A 15942-nucleotide genomic window follows, 5' to 3' on the forward strand; every position below is an offset into this window, starting at 1 on the left:
TAAAGAGCCAGTATTTGCAAAATTTTAAGGTTTTAAATTGTTCTATTGGTTTACTGGGGTGGTTGAAAATTCTTTCTTAAGTTTGAGGATGGATAACGGTTGTAGGGGGCTGTTCTCACTTCTTAAAGGAACTAAGCTCGCTATTAGGAATTAGTCAGGTTCTGGGGGGATTTCAGAGGATATTTCAGAATTGGAATCCAAAATTAACAGCATCGAGCTAAATTTACAGAATGGAGGGTTATCTAGTCAAGAAAGGGAGGAGCTTAGTGCTTCGAGAAAGGAGCTGTGGCACTTGCATAGGAAGGAGGAGAGTATATGGTTACAGAAATCAAGAGTGAAGTGGAATATTGAGGGAGATAGAAACACCAAATTTTTTCATTCACGTGCATTGAATAGAAATAAAATTAATCAAATTTTAGCTTTGAAGGTGGCTGGCGATGTTATTACAGACCCGGTGCAGTTGCGAGGCTGCATTTCATATTATTTCAAGGCTTATTACAATGACAAAACAGCTCTAGAGGTGGATGAAATAAATCTTAATTTTGCTAAGTTGAATCATGTTCAAAAGAAGGATCTTGAGAGGAATTTCTCTGAGCAGGAAGTGTGGGAGGCAGTTTTTCATTCGGATAGTTCCAAAGCACCGGGTCCGGATGGGTTCACGATGGGGGTTTTCAAGAAATTCTGGCCAAATTTGAAGGATAATATTATGAATTTCGTTGAGGATTTTCACAATGGCAGGAATTGGGAGCATGGGGTCAATCATGCTTTTATAACTTTGATTCCTAAGACTCGTAATCCAGAAGGTATTGAAGATTACAGACCAATAAGCCTTGTTGGCAGCTTGTATAAAATTATTTCCAAAGTCTTATCCAGAAGGCTTGTATCAGTTATCAAAGATATTGTAAGCCCATCACAGTTCGCCTTTATTCCTAGAAGGCAGCTGATTGAATGTGCTTTTGTTGCTAATGAAGCTATTGATTTTTGGAGGAAAAAGAGGAGGAAAGGGGTAGTTTTCAAGGTTGATTTCCGTAGAGCATATGATTCAGTGGAATGGCCAATTTTACTGAGGTTATTGATAGTTATGGGATTTGGTGATAAGTGGATTTCATGGATCGAACGCTGCATATCATCTGCTTTTATCTCGGTTCTTCTTAATGGCTCTCCTACTGAAGAATTTTAGATGGGCAAAGGGTTAAGACAGGGCTGCAGTTTGTCTCCCATGTTGTTCAATATAGTAGGGGAATTACTGAATTTAATGTTGATTAAGGCTGCGAATTGTGGGTTGTTCGAAGGGTTTAGCATTGGTGGGGTTGATAATACCTTCCGTTTAACTCATTTGCAGTTCGCAGATGACTTAATTTTGTTCTGCAGGGATTCTCCTATGCAGATCCTGAACATTAGGAGAGTGCTGAGGATTTTCAGTCTAATGTCAGGGTTGAACATTAATCTTTCCAAGAGCAAGCTTTATGGTGTTAATTTGGGAGTTGATACGTTAAAGGAGTGGGCCTCTGATGCAGGCTGTGGGGTGGGTGTTTTTCCTATGACATACCTTGGATTACCGATTGGTTCAAACAAAAATTCAGACCTGTTGTGGGAACCAATAATCCAGAATTTTAATTCTAAGTTAGCAGGATGGAAAGCTGCTACACTTTCGATGGCTGGAAGACTGGTCTTGGTAAAGGCAGTGCTGTCATCGTTGCCGATTTTCTTCCCATCTCTTTTCAAAATTCCTCCTAAGGTTAACCAAAAGCTGAACTCTTTAATGGCTAAATTTCTGTGGGGGGAAGGTCCAGGAAAGCGGCGAATTCATTGGGTTAATTGGGGTTTGGTGTGTCACCCTATTGAGGAGGGTGGTTTGGGTGTTTTAGATTTGAGTTTGATCAATAGAGTGCTACTCGGGAAATGGGTTTGGAAGTTTGCAAACGAGAAAGATTCACAATGGAAGAAAATGATCTGTTGTAAACATATATCAGTAATTTAACTCTTTCAATATGTAACGCAGTTACTCATCAAGACTCGTGGATTTGGAGAGGTATAATGAATAATTACGACAAAAAGGACACAATTGGAGAGTGCTTGAGGTCAAATTCGAAGTTGCAAGTGGGGAATGGTAGGTCAATTGCTTTTTGGAATGATGTTTGGGTAAATAACTTAACTCTGAAAGTTCAATTCCCAAGGATTTTGCTCTTTCTACTAATAAATGGGGTAATGTGGCTGATTTGGTAGTTATGAAAATAGTGGTTGGGCTTGGAATATTCATTTAAGGAGGAACTTAAGCGATTGGGAATTGGACCAGTGGATTTCGTTAATATCTTTGATTGATAATATTGATTTGATTGAGTCAGATGATGACTTTCTGGCCTTGTCAGGGAAAGGAGATGGTATGTTCTCGGCTAAATCATGTAGGTTGACTCTCTCTTGCAGAACTGGAGGGGATTTTCATTGGAATAATTGGGTGTGGTCAGGATTAGCCCCTCCAAGAGTTCAAACTTTTTTATGGCAGTTATCTCATCATAAAGTGGTTGTTAGAGTGGAGCTGAAGAAAAGAGGGGTTCCCTTGGATAATGTTCAGTATCCCTTATGTTTTAAGGAAGAAGAAACAATTCAACATCTTTTCATTTCTTGTCCAATTGCAGTGGAGCTGTGGAATGAATTTCTAAGGTTATGGGATTTATCATCAGTTTTGCCCAAAGATCCCTTATCTTTACTGTGTTCTTGGTCTTATCTAATGGCCTCGTCTTCTATTTGGAAGTTTATATCGGGGGTTGTTTTGTGGTCTATATGGAAGGCTAGAAACTCAGTGGTGTTCGAAAACTGGAAACTTGATTGTGCTTTATTGTTTTTCATTTCCAAATTTAGGCTAGCCAAATGGTTTCTAGCTAAATTTCCTCAAGTTAATATTCTGGCTGACTTATTGGTAGGGGATCCAATGCTTGCAGACAGAAGTGCTATTAATCCGCCTAAGAAGAAGAAGGATCTTTGCTGGTTGCCTCCTCCACCAGATTTTTTTAAATTCAACGTGGATGGGGCAGTAAGGGCTGATGGCTTAAAAGGGGGAATTGGAGGAATTATGAAAGATTCGAATGGATCTATCCTGATCACTTTTTCTACTGCTGTGGGACCAGGTCCCCCATTATTTGCTGAGTTGAAAGCAATTAAAGAAGGAATTGATTTATTTCTTTCTTCTCAACGGTGAAAGGTAGACTCGTTCTAGAGAGTGATTGCTTAACGGCAGTGGAGTGGATTTTGAGGCCTTTTTCTGCCCCTGTGTTTCTCAGTGTGATGGTAGGAGAAATTGGAGCCTTAGTTACTGCCAAGGACATTATGGTTAGATGGATTCCTAGGAGCTGTAATTTGGAGGCAGATAAGTTAGCTAAGGAAGGGATAGGTTGATGGTGTACTGTTTCCTGTCGTTATTGTTGTTATGTTCTGTTTTTCTAGGAGGGTTAGAGTGTATGTGTTTCTTATGTAATTCAGGGTTAGAGTGTAATGTGTATCTTATGTAATTCAGGTTTATTAATAAATTGAGGTACTCTTTTCCTCCTTCAATTAGTTGCCTCTTGTTAAGAGCCAATTATGTGGGAGGTTTTTAACGAGACCTCCCATTCCTATAAAAAAAATTGTTCTACTGGTTTTTTGCTGGTTTGACAAAACTCCTGGTTTAATGATATAAACTGGTCCGGGTGGACCATTGGTTCCCGTTTTAACCGGCCAGTCTGGTCTAGTTTTGTTAACACTAGACAATATATCTGGGTTAGAGTTTCATGTTTATTGTGAAAGGATAGTATTTTGAAATCTGAGTTAAAATTTCATGTGTATTTTATGATAAATTAAGGGGAATACTGGACTCATTTTCCTATGTTGAAAGGGTCCTGTTGTTTTGAATTTCTATGCTTGTAAATTGCCTTTTCTTCTCTTTGTCATCAGATTAAAAAAACTAAATAAAGCTTGAGGTACATGATCATCATCGTATTTTGTTTCAAATATTTAGACATTGAGCATTTGTTTTATTAAATAAATCTTATTTCATTATCTGTTTCTTTTCTTTTTTTCCCTTTAGTTTTTCTGGTATTCTAACTCTTTTTTTTTGATAGGAAAGGTAGGCCTCTTTAAAAACCCCCTTCATGATTAACGGATCACACGGTGCTCCTTAATCATCGGAAGGAGGAAAAGAGTGCCTCATTAATTCATTGATAACCACAAGTTACAGATACTTAAAACACCCATACAATCAATCATTCAAATAAGCAACCCAAACCTAATAGAAACCCAACTAAAAACCAAAGATCTACCCAATACCAGCCTTAGCTAAGCTATCAGCCTCAACATTGGCTGACCTTGCAATCCATCTAATACTACTATTCAGTCCACTAACCTTGCCACCAATAGCTGTCACAATGTCTAAGTAAACATAGGGACAACGGTTGATGTCCTTGACCCATTCCACTGCTAATTTACTGTCTGATTCAACAATTAACCTTTCCTTAAACCGCTGCTGAAGCGAGTCAAAGAAAGATAACCCTTTCAAAATTGCCTTTAGTTCTAACAAAACTGGAGGACCTGGACCAGCAGCCTCTTGAAAAGAGCCCACCACCGAACCATCATGATCTCTAAGAATGCCCCCAACACCACTCTTCCTCCAATCTGCAGTCACAGCCGCATCCACATTCAGCTTAATAAATCCTTCTGGAGGTTTAGACCAGGACACCGTTTTGATAATAGGAGAGCTTAATAAGGAGCAGCTATCCCCAAGTGAAGGGTCACAAATAAGAGAGTCCTTAGGGATAGATACAGCCTTGTAGTAAGCTAAGAACCAAGCAGCCAGTCTACATCTTGCCAAAAAGAATAAATCAATCTGATCTACCTTTCCCCCCTCGAACACAATTGCATTCCTACCCTTCCACATTGTCCATAAAACCACCCCCGGAATGAAGGACCAAATTTTCGACTTAGGAACCAATTCATCCCAAGCGACCATAAAGCTGTGAGCATTGTCTTGAAAAACTGAAGAAACTCCCCAGAAAATCAAAAATTTATTCCATAAGGACCACACCACCGAGCAAGAAAAGAATAAATGTGCTGAGGTTTCATCCGCCTCTCCGCAAAAAGGGCAAGCAACATCCACAATAGTTGAAACTCCTCTCCTCTGTAGCTCAACTTTAACTGGCAATCTTTGGTGCACGACCTGCCACAAGAAGACCTCCACTCTAGGAGGCACCGTTCCCCTCCAAACATACTTATTCCAAAAGGGGTCTGTTATACCAACAGGCCTGCATGACTTAACACTCGAACTAACAGTATAGACACCTTCCCCATTGCCAAACCAGACCAACCCATCCGATAACTCCTGAGAAAGAGGGATATTGTGGATTAGGGTCATTAAATCAGAGTACTGAACCAATTCCCATTCACTCAAATTCCTTCTCAAATTAACATGCCAAGACCAAACAGAAGATCGAAATTCCCCAAACTCATAAAGCTTCCCATACTTATTTATAGACAGCTCATACAACCTCGGAAAAATCACTTTAAGTGGGGAGTCATGTGCCCAACTATCCCACCAAAATCTAATGCTCCCTCCATCACCCACACTGACTTTAAAGTTGCTACGAAACTTTGCTCCAAACTGATCATTTTTGAAATGGTTGAGGACCACCGATTTCCAAATCCAAGAAGCATGTGTAGGAAGTTTCTCGTTAAACAGCAGTAAACTGGGATCCAAATTATATTTACAACAAATAACCTTCTTCCACACTGAGTCTTTATCGTTAGCAAACCTCCAAGACCATCTCCCTAAGAGAGCTCTATTCATAAGGCTTATATTCATAGCACCAAGACCTCCAACACTTTTATCAGAGCAAACTTTTGTCCAATTGACCCAATGGATTTTCCTAGCCTCCACTCCTCCTCCCCATAAGAATCTTGCCATGATGGAATTCAGCTTAACACTCACCGAAGAAGGCATCTTGAAAAGGGACATGAAATAGATAGGGAGGGAACCCAAAACTGCCTTCAGTAAAACCAACCTCCCTGCCATTGATAGAGTCTTCGCCTTCCATCCGGCTAGCTTTGAATGAAACTTTTGAACTACCGGATCCCACAACATCATAGAGTTTCTCTTCGCACCAAGAGGCAGCCCCAAATATTCCGCAGGAAAATATCCTACAGGACATCCAATAGCATTAGCCCACTGAAGAAGCTCTTCCTCCTTAATATTAATCCCAAATAATCTGCTCTTAGACAGATTCAGTTCCAGACCAGTCATAAATTCGAACACCCGAAGGATCCTCTTAACATTAACAATCTGGGTCTTCGAAGCACTACAGAAAATGATTAGGTCATCAGCAAATTGCAAATGAGATAAGTTGACTGAGGCCTCGTCTTTACCAACCACCAGACCACTGAAAGGCCCGAAGATACTGCTTTACGAAGCAACAGGTTAAGCAGTTCTCCGACAAGGTTAAACAGCAGAGGGGACAGGGAACAACCCTGCCGGAGGCCTCTAGCCATAGGAAATTCATCAGTAGGAACCCCATTAACTAAAACTGACACCGAAGCAGTTGACACACACATCCGGATCCAACTACACCATTTAGAACCGAACCCCATCTTCGCCATAACTTTAAATAAGATGTCCCAATCTACCGAATCATAAGCCTTTTTAAAGTCTACCTTAAATACACAACCCTTCAACCCTCTCTTCCTCCATAAATCAATTCCTTCATTAGCAATAAAAGAGCAATCCAAAATTTGTCTCCCAGGAATGAAAGCAAATTGAGAATCACTGATTATATCATTGATGCAACATCTCAATCTTCTCGCAAGGCACTTAGATAGGATCTTATACATCCCACCTACAAGTGAGATAGGTCTGAAATCATCTAAGCTCCCAACGTTAGAACCTTTCGGGATGAGAGTTAAGAAGGAATGGTTAATACCATGCTCCCATTCCTTACCCAAATAGAAGTTGTGGAAGAATTTCAATATATCGCCTTTCAAACTAAGCCAGAAGGTCTTAAAAAACCCATGTTCAACCCATCTGGCCCAGGGGCTTTATTACTATCACAAGAATTAATGGTCCCCCAAATCTCATCTTCCGTAAACTCCTTCTCTAGCAATAGGTTTTGTTGCAGAGAAATTTTTGCGAAATCTAAGTTAATACCCTCCACTTCCATTGTTGAGCAACAATTAAAAGCTTTAAAGAAATGCTCCCTGACCCTAGACTTGATAAGGCCTGGATCTTTGGTGATGACACCATCAACATTTAAAGCATACATAGAGTTCAGCCTCCTCCTAATGGAAGCGCATGTGTGAAAAAACTTTGAATTACGGTCACCACCTTTGACCCACTTCTCTCTAGACTTTTGAACCCAAATTTGCTCTTCGATTCTAAGAAGTCTCCAAAGTTCATTTCTCAACAGTCTCAATTCTGTCGAAATGACAACATCATTGGAAGGAGGATGATGTTGCATCCCCTTTTCAATCTGATGAATTTTGTCCTCTAACATAGAGATGTCCAATCGAGGAAATTGATTTCTATCTCCAGACCAGCACTTAATGGCAGACTTTGTATTCCTAAGCATACTCAAAATTCCAACTCCTGAATTCTCTTCTTTGAACCGCTTAACAGACTCAACAACCATCTCCTCAAAACCATCCTCAGACAATAGATAATTGAACAGCCTAAAGGGTCTCTTACCCCAATTATCTGCCCCACTCTCCAGGAAAATTGCATTATGATCGGAGATAGATTTAGGCAAAAGAAACTGGTTGATACCGGCAAATTCTGCTGAGAAATTACAATTCACCAGAAACCTATCTAGTCTTACAACCGTCGGCAAATCCCGATAACTGCTCCACGTGAAATTCCCCCAACCAGAGGCATATCAATAAGTCCCGTATGCTGAATAAAATGATTAAAAGTTTCCAGTGAATTCCTGTTATGACCTCTGCCTAACTTCTCCTCTTCGTTCAAATAGGCATTAAAATCCCCTCCCACGCACAAAGGAATACTAAACCCGTTTAAAAACAATCCCAGTTCATCAAAAAAGCAGCCTTCTCTTCTTCCACAGACGGGCCATAAACGTTAATGAAGCCACACCTAAGGTGATTAGACTTGATCCTTCCAAAAACAGCAATAAACCTCCTATGAATAAACTGATCGTCAATCTCAAAAAAATTGTCATCCCAACAGCTTAACAAACCTCCAGATGAACCTATTGCTGGAGACTCAACGGACCCCTGCAACCCATTCAAACCACTCCTCCTTAAAAACGACATTGGTAATTTTTCGAGTTTTGTTTCTTGAAGAAAAAGAAACGACGGTTTTTTCACAGAAACAAGTTTTTGCACCACTCTATGTTTCTCTTTTTTACCCAAACCCCTAACGTTCCAAGACAATATACTTAGCTTAGTCATGATACTCAAACAAACAGAACCCAGAACTCCCACATACAAATCTCCAGGTCAACTAGCCCCACACAACCCTTTCTCCAATTCAACAATCTTTTGTATAAAAGCTTCCTTCCCCTCCTTGAAAGATATCCCCAGCATCTTACTAATTTCCCATGTAGCAATTGCTTCCTCAACCAACAAAGGAAAAGCTGATGAGGAAACAGTATCAACACTAGCATGATCAACAGCTTCCCTAAATAGAGACCTTTTAATTCTCCTGTATGGTCTGCTCGCCCAAGAACTGTCCCATTCCTTTATCGAAAAACCAGCAGCCTCGGGAACATCAGAAAGACAACCTCTAGAAATTAAAGCTCTTCCTGTCTCACCATTGAACACCCCTCGTGACTTTTCCTTACAATCCTGCATCTTATTACAATTTCTCACAACCTGATTCCAAATCTTTCTAGACTTCGACCTACTATAAGTTTTATTATGGCTTCTGATGAATTTCCTTCCAACCGGAGCAGTCTTCGTGGATAACGAACTTGCAGAGCAGGTTTGTGAACCATCCCTTAAACTTATCAACTTTAAACCAACCGGAGCCCCTCCTCCAACTTCAACCCCTACTGAGTCCTTAATTGTATCTGATGAAAAAGGACTACGGCCCATAGAGTTTAGGCAGTTTTCTTGCTCCAGACCAGTCAACTGAATCCCTCCAAGGCCTGAATTAGGCCCACTTTCCTGGTCAACATTATCAAGCTTAAAAAGATCCCCCCCATACTTTTCCCGCTTTTCTTACTTTCAAAAAGATCTTCCGACTTTTCATGTGGAGAGAAGTCAACTCTCTCGGAATCTGTGACATTACAACGTTGTGAGTCTGCAACCCACTCTAGCACCCTATTATGGATTTCTGACATTTCCTGACGTTCCACGTGACCTCCATGCTGTGCCTGCCCATCCTCTGTGTTCCAACCGGAGGAGTTCTCCACCGAAGGATTCTCTGGAACAACCTCTTCAGCCAGATCTGAAAAATCAGGAAAGAAATCATCCCCCCCATCCACCTTAATTTTTATTAGAAATTTCCTTCCATTCGTAGTAACTGAAGTATGATCAGGGATGTCAAAAGGGCTGACTACCCTAAGAAGCATCTGTGCAACTCTGCAATCCGCTCTCTGAGCAGTTTCATCTTTAATCTTCACTAACTTTCCCCACCTGGATACCACCCTAGTGAAGAACGGAACCGACCAGCAATTTAAAGGAACTCCTATCATGGAGATCGTACAAAAAGCTCGGGGAATGCTTTCCTCATCCAATACCGGCTCCAACCTTTCAAACCAGAAGGACAAAGCTTCCCATTTTCCTTCCATTGCTAACTTCTTCTCTTCCACCGATTGGAACACAACCAGGCACGCATTCTTAGCAAAGCCCCACCTAACAACCTTTACGTTGATGCCCTCGTTCCTTAACGCTTTCTGCACAACATGAAGTTCAAAAATATCTTTGAAGATACCAGTAAGAGACGATCTAAGCCAGACCCTATCCTCCACTGGGATGGAAACATCCTTAGTATTATTCATCTCCCTCGAATTAACATGAATACCCTCTTGCTCACCCTCTGGCTCTTTATACACCCCCACCACCGCCTCCTTGTAGGACCTCCCATCATGAAACTTATCCAGCATCTCCATCCTTCTTACCCTGTCATCTTGAGGAGGCAATCTTCTACCCATTCCCCCACTGATACCAGCACGAATAACTCCATCAGCCCTCCCATCTCTCTGACTCTTCGACCCAGATATTTTCTCATATTTGGCTACAGCCACTAAAATCCTCCTCCCATCAATCAGGGCGTTGTTCATCTTATCCACTGCATTACACAGATCCTCCTTACTTGCAAAATGGACGAAAGCAAACGTGCTTACCTTATACTTCGGTCTATTATTGATAAACGGAATGAACACCTTAATAACCTTACCAAAATGACTAAAACGAGCCCATAAATCACTGCGACTCACTCTCCTGCTAAGATTATCAACGAACGCTGACCAAATAATTCCACCATGAACCTCTCTACGGTTGCCAAGACCCAAACTTTTGACGGACTCTCTCTCTCTCTCACTATTTCTCTCCATCTGTTATTGCAATACCTTTTATTGGTATTCTAACTCTTGAATGAGATATCAAATAGTCAAATTATTTTCAACTTTTGTTAATTTTGTTTTCTCCTTTTTGCTTGATTTTATAAAAGAGTAGTTAACTTCCATTAAGTAACTGCATTATTATATGCCTTTTCTTTCTGCTTTGTTTATTTGGCTCATGTTTATTTGGGTTAATGCTATTGTTAGTATAGACTTTGATTCAATCGCTTTGTTTCTGGAGTATCCATTTAATTGTAACCAATTTTATCTCAGTAGTTCTATTTTTCTTTCTTCTCACTTAAGGAAACTGGGCTTGAACATCATTTGCATCGTGGACGCGCACTTGCAGCCTTTAATCATCTTCTTATTTCAAGAGTTGAAAAGTTGAAAATGGAAGGGAGATCCAATGCTTCTGGACAAACAAATGTTCAATCAGATGTCCAGACACTTCTTGCACCTATATCTGAGAAGGAAGAGTGTCTTCTTTCATCTGTAAGGGCTTTATTTTCATTTTATTTAGATGATAATATATTTATGATTGAAATGAATGACATTGACTAGAATGAAAATTCATTAATGGGCCCAGGCTTAGTTTATTTTCTAATGCTAATACAGAATTACCAAGAAGACAGCTAAGGTAGGGCGATGTTTTATATGATGCTGCGTAATACTCATTGCTCTTGAATTATCAGGTCACACCCTTTGCTATTACCCATTTTGAAGACAATGTGTTGGTGGCATCATGTGCTTTTCTTTTGGAGCTTTGTGGCTTATCAGCCAGCATGCTCAGATTAGATGTAGCTTCACTGAGACGAATATCTTTCTTTTACAAATCCATTCAAAATAAGGAGATTTCTAGGCAACTTTCTTCTAAGGGTTCAGCATTTCTTGCTGCAACGCATGATGATAGTATTATGGAGTCTCTAGCTCAAGCGTTGGCTGATGAGCGTACGCATGGGAATAACTCTAAGCAAAGGGGATCTCTTATTTCAGTTACTAGTAAACAGCCTTCTCGAGCTCTTATGCTTGTCCTACAGCACTTAGAGAAGGCTAGTCTTCCACAGTTAGTGGAGGGCAAAACATGTGGATATTGGCTGTTAACCGGTAATGGTGATGGCACCGAATTGAGATCTCAACAAAAAGCTGCTAGTCAGCACTGGAGTTTGGTAACTCTCTTCTGTCAGATACATCAACTGCCCTTGAGTACAAAATATCTCTCTGTATTAGCAAGAGATAATGACTGGGTATTGCTCAATATTTATACTTAATTTCTGAATGAAAAATTTTCTTTGACTCCAAACTTATGGTTCCCCTGTCTTCTTGAAGGTTGGATTTTTGTGTGAAGCTCAGACTGGAGGATACTCATTTGACACAGTGTTCCAAGTTGTAAGCTTAATCTTTTAAATATATGTTATCTTTGTAACGTTAATGCTTGATGCTGTTCTATTATGTTTTTAAAAAAAGTTTGTGCCACTCATATCCTGTTACTCTCTTCATGTGTCAGGCATCAAAGGAATTCGGTGATCCTCGTCTTAAGATTCATATACAAACAGTTTTGAAAAGCATGCAATCAAAGAAAATGGCTAGCTCCGAATCATACCTGGATAGAAAGAGTGAAAGTCCCTTCCCAGAGGAAAATGTATATATACCCGTAGAACTCTTCAGAGTTTTAGCAGATTGCGAGAAACAGAAAAACCCTGGCGAGGCGTTATTGCTAAAAGCAAAAGACTACTCCTGGTCTATTTTGGCCATGATTGCATCATGCTTTCCAGATGTGTCTCCACTATCATGCTTAACAGTTTGGCTGGAAATAACTGCAGCCAGGTTATTATAACTAAATTTGACATTACACACACTTATATGGTCTTTTCACTTTGCTCCGTCTCTTCTTTCTCCAATATCAATCTACTAGTTTAGTATCCTTCGTCCTCAGATTTTGCATTTTCTTTGTGAACATATCCTTTTTTTTTACAGATGAATCTTAAATCTGACTGAATATAGTCATACAGGGAAACTAAATCCATCAAGGTGAATGACATAGCTACCCAGACGGCAGATAATGTTGCAGCAGCTATAGAAGCTACCAATTCATTGCCATGTGGCAGCAGATCACTTTCATTTCATTACAATAGGTGGAATCCAAAACGAAGGCGGCTTTTGGAATCTTTATGTAGGACTCCCTTTCCTGAGGGATCTGATAGTTCGACTAGAATATTTTCTGCTGAGGGCAGTGCTGTTGGGGAAGTGAAAAAGGTTGAACTTGGTGAACGGATTAATGTTTCAAGTGATTTTAATGAAGGTCCAGCTTCTCTGGCCAAGATGGTTGCTGTACTTTGTGAACAACACTTGTTTCTACCTTTACTAAGAGCATTTGAATTGTTTCTCCCCTCGTGTTCTTTCCTGCCATTTATCCGGGCTCTTCAGGTTTGTTAGAAGGACTAAATTCTAGCTTTATTATTTATCTTTGATACTTTTTTTAAGCAGGAGAGGACCGTCATCTATGTTGTAAAAACCCTTTGAGCCAGTTATCACCATCTGGTGGTAGATGCATCATTGTATCATGATAATCATCAGACACAGGGTTGCAGTTTCTGTGTTTGCCACTTCGATTTGTTGTTTGGATGCCAAGGATACAACTTTGTGCTTAGCCTAAAGTAATTGGAAAGTAAAATTTGATGTGCTTTGGAAAAACTAAAATGATAATAACACCCCCCAACCAACTCACACACGCACATATATATGATAATTATTCAGGTTAAAGTTGCCTCTTCTCAATTGAATACATTACTGTAAATTAACATTTTTGTTTGAACATCATATGACATTCCTTGAATATACATCATGAGACATTTATGTGTTTGCCACTTCGATTTGTTGTTTGGATGTGAAACATACACTTCAATTTATTTGTTTCAACTTCTGCACAGTAGTGCTTATAGTTTTGTTATAGTAATAATTTTATTACGAGTTTGGGTTTGAAATAAGTAATGAGGATTGAATCGGGCGTGTTGTATAAAATCTGATCTATTCTCCCTGCACTATCCCCCTTGTTTTATCCTTTTTTTCAGGCATTTTCACAAATTCGTCTGTCTGAAGCTTCAGCACATCTTGGTTCCTTTTCTGCCAGAATTAAGGAAGAACCAAGTCATTTACAGACAAATATAGGAAGAGAAGGGCAGATTGGAATGTCATGGATTAGTTCCACTGCTATAAAAGCTGCTGATGCTACACTTTCGACTTGTCCATCTCCATATGAAAAAAGGTGCTTACTGCAACTTCTTGCTGCTGCTGACTTTGGAGATGGAGGCTCTGCGGCTGCTCGCTATCGGCGACTTTATTGGAAAATTAATCTAGCAGAGCCTTCTTTGTGTAAAAATGATGATTTGCACCTTGGGAATGAAACTCTAGATGATGCTTCCCTCCTAAGAGCACTAGAAGGGAACATGCAGTGGGAGCAAGCACGCAACTGGGCGAGGCAATTGGAGGCTGGTGGTGGACCTTGGAAATCTACTGCTCACCAAGTTACTGAAACTCAGGTGCATTTTGAACTATACATCTTCTTGCAGTGCAATGAAATTTACCGTGTCTTTCAACTTGTGGATTAGACCATTTGAATTAGGTTTCTTACTACCACTTAAGCTTGTGAGTAAACAGCTAATTTGGGTTAAGCCGTGTCACATCCACACATCAGTTTGTTTCATGTTTTGCAGCTAGTTTGTTGTCTTTCAGCTAATTTGGATTAAGCAGTGCAATGTAATTTACTATCACATCCACACATCAACTTGAGAAAACCATCGCTTAATCACTCGTTAAAAATTGTGGAGAAATTTTAGGGCTTTTCTATGGTTTTCCACTAGCATGTTTTGTGTTGAAAGAATCAATTCTATTAACGGTGCTTATATTCTGAGGGGTCACCTCATATCTTTCTTACATCCTGTCCAATCTGAATCTGAAAAACATTCAATCCTAGTATGATCATGATTGCCATATAGGATTCCACATCCAGGAGCACTTTTTAAGTAATGCAAAACTTGTTCTACCTCTTTCCAAAGATCAACGGTTGGTGACATATTCTGGCTTAGCACACTCAATGAATAAACAATATCAAGACATGCCCATAATTGTAAGTTGGGAACCATTGGAGTACTGCATGTTTACTTGTACCGCTCTTGATTTGCAAACAATTCACCTTCTTTGGTTAATTGCAAGTTCGTAACCATTGCAGTATTGCATGGTTTAGCATCCAAATTTTCTGAGATAAAATATTCCTTTCTTACTCTTGTTAACTTTAACTCCCAAGAAATACTTTAATATCCCAAGTCTTTGGTATGGAGAAAGGATTTCAGGGATGAAATTCCTCTAAAATCACTAACAGTAAAATGCCGCTTTCAGAATGTTCATAGAAAATAAAATGATCTGACTTGCTCTTTTGCATTCCAAACTTCTCAACAATATGACTTAACTTCTCAAACAAAGTCCTAAGACTCTGTTCCAAGTCCTAAGACTGTTCCAAGCCATAGAGTGACTTTTTCAAGTAACATATTTTCTCATACTCTCCTAGCAACAAAACCATGTGTTTGCCCATACATACCTTCTCCTGAAGATTACCATGAAAAAATCATTCTTTTTGTCTAACTGATGTAGAGGCTAGTTTGTTGCATTTAACTCAACGAGATTAGAAGTAGGACTATATGACTTTCACAATTCATTAAAGTTGAATCAATTGGATTCGTCGTAACAAATTGTGCAGAGATTTCAGACATAAACAGATATGCAAATAGCAGTGGGAAATAAAGGTGAATCAACAGAGACTAATTGAAAAAAAATTCTAATGAGGGATGCGCCTTCATGCACCGATGTCTGGAGAATCTACGAAAACTTTTTGGAGGCTTGTGGAACTCAAACGCTTGGATTCTAACTACTGAACTTTAGGCGTTGATTGATCAATGCATACTGAACCTCCCTGAAGTGGCGGTGCCGAAAGATGAACCTCAAAACTTGTACTTTGAAAAAACGACAATAGCTTCCTCATCCAAACAGCCCAAAAATTTCCCTTACAAACGAAGGGAAAAAATTCGTAAATTTTGATTTAGGGATCTGATACCATGTAAATTTTAGAAAAAGAGAATTATATTTTTGTATTATTTATATCAATTTTATATGTATATATACAGGTGTAGAGTCCCTATATTAGGTGACATAGTATTTTATTTTAATTAATCTTCTAATACCTAAGATTTAGCCTCTAAATCAGTAACAAATTTGAATCGGATATCCATCAATAGGAAGTTGATGAGAACTTTGATGGAGAATCTTCCAGGCCCCAAGTATAAACCTAATATATTTGAGTTGTCTTACAAAGGTTGTTGCTTCATGACAATGGCTATACCGGGTATGCTCAATATGTGGT

The 15942-nt window shown here is 39.5% G+C and overlaps 1 protein-coding gene across 2 annotated transcripts in view; it reads left to right on the forward strand.

Moving 5' to 3' along the window:
* Positions 1–15942, forward strand: part of LOC120125556 — a 35856-nt gene that overhangs the window by 15600 nt on the left and 4314 nt on the right. For both annotated transcript variants that reach the window (XM_039143960.1, XM_039143961.1), the window contains 6 exons: positions 10836–11024; positions 11225–11776; positions 11859–11918; positions 12037–12356; positions 12542–12956; positions 13601–14068. In XM_039143960.1, coding sequence (XP_038999891.1) covers positions 10836–11024; positions 11225–11776; positions 11859–11918; positions 12037–12356; positions 12542–12956; positions 13601–14068 — 2004 coding nt within the window. The remainder of the gene's footprint in view (positions 1–10835; positions 11025–11224; positions 11777–11858; positions 11919–12036; positions 12357–12541; positions 12957–13600; positions 14069–15942) is intronic.

Source organism: Hibiscus syriacus, unplaced genomic scaffold (assembly GCF_006381635.1).
Source record: "Hibiscus syriacus cultivar Baekdansim isolate YM2019G1 unplaced genomic scaffold, ASM638163v2 tig00110432_pilon, whole genome shotgun sequence".
NCBI lineage: Eukaryota > Viridiplantae > Streptophyta > Magnoliopsida > Malvales > Malvaceae > Hibiscus > Hibiscus syriacus.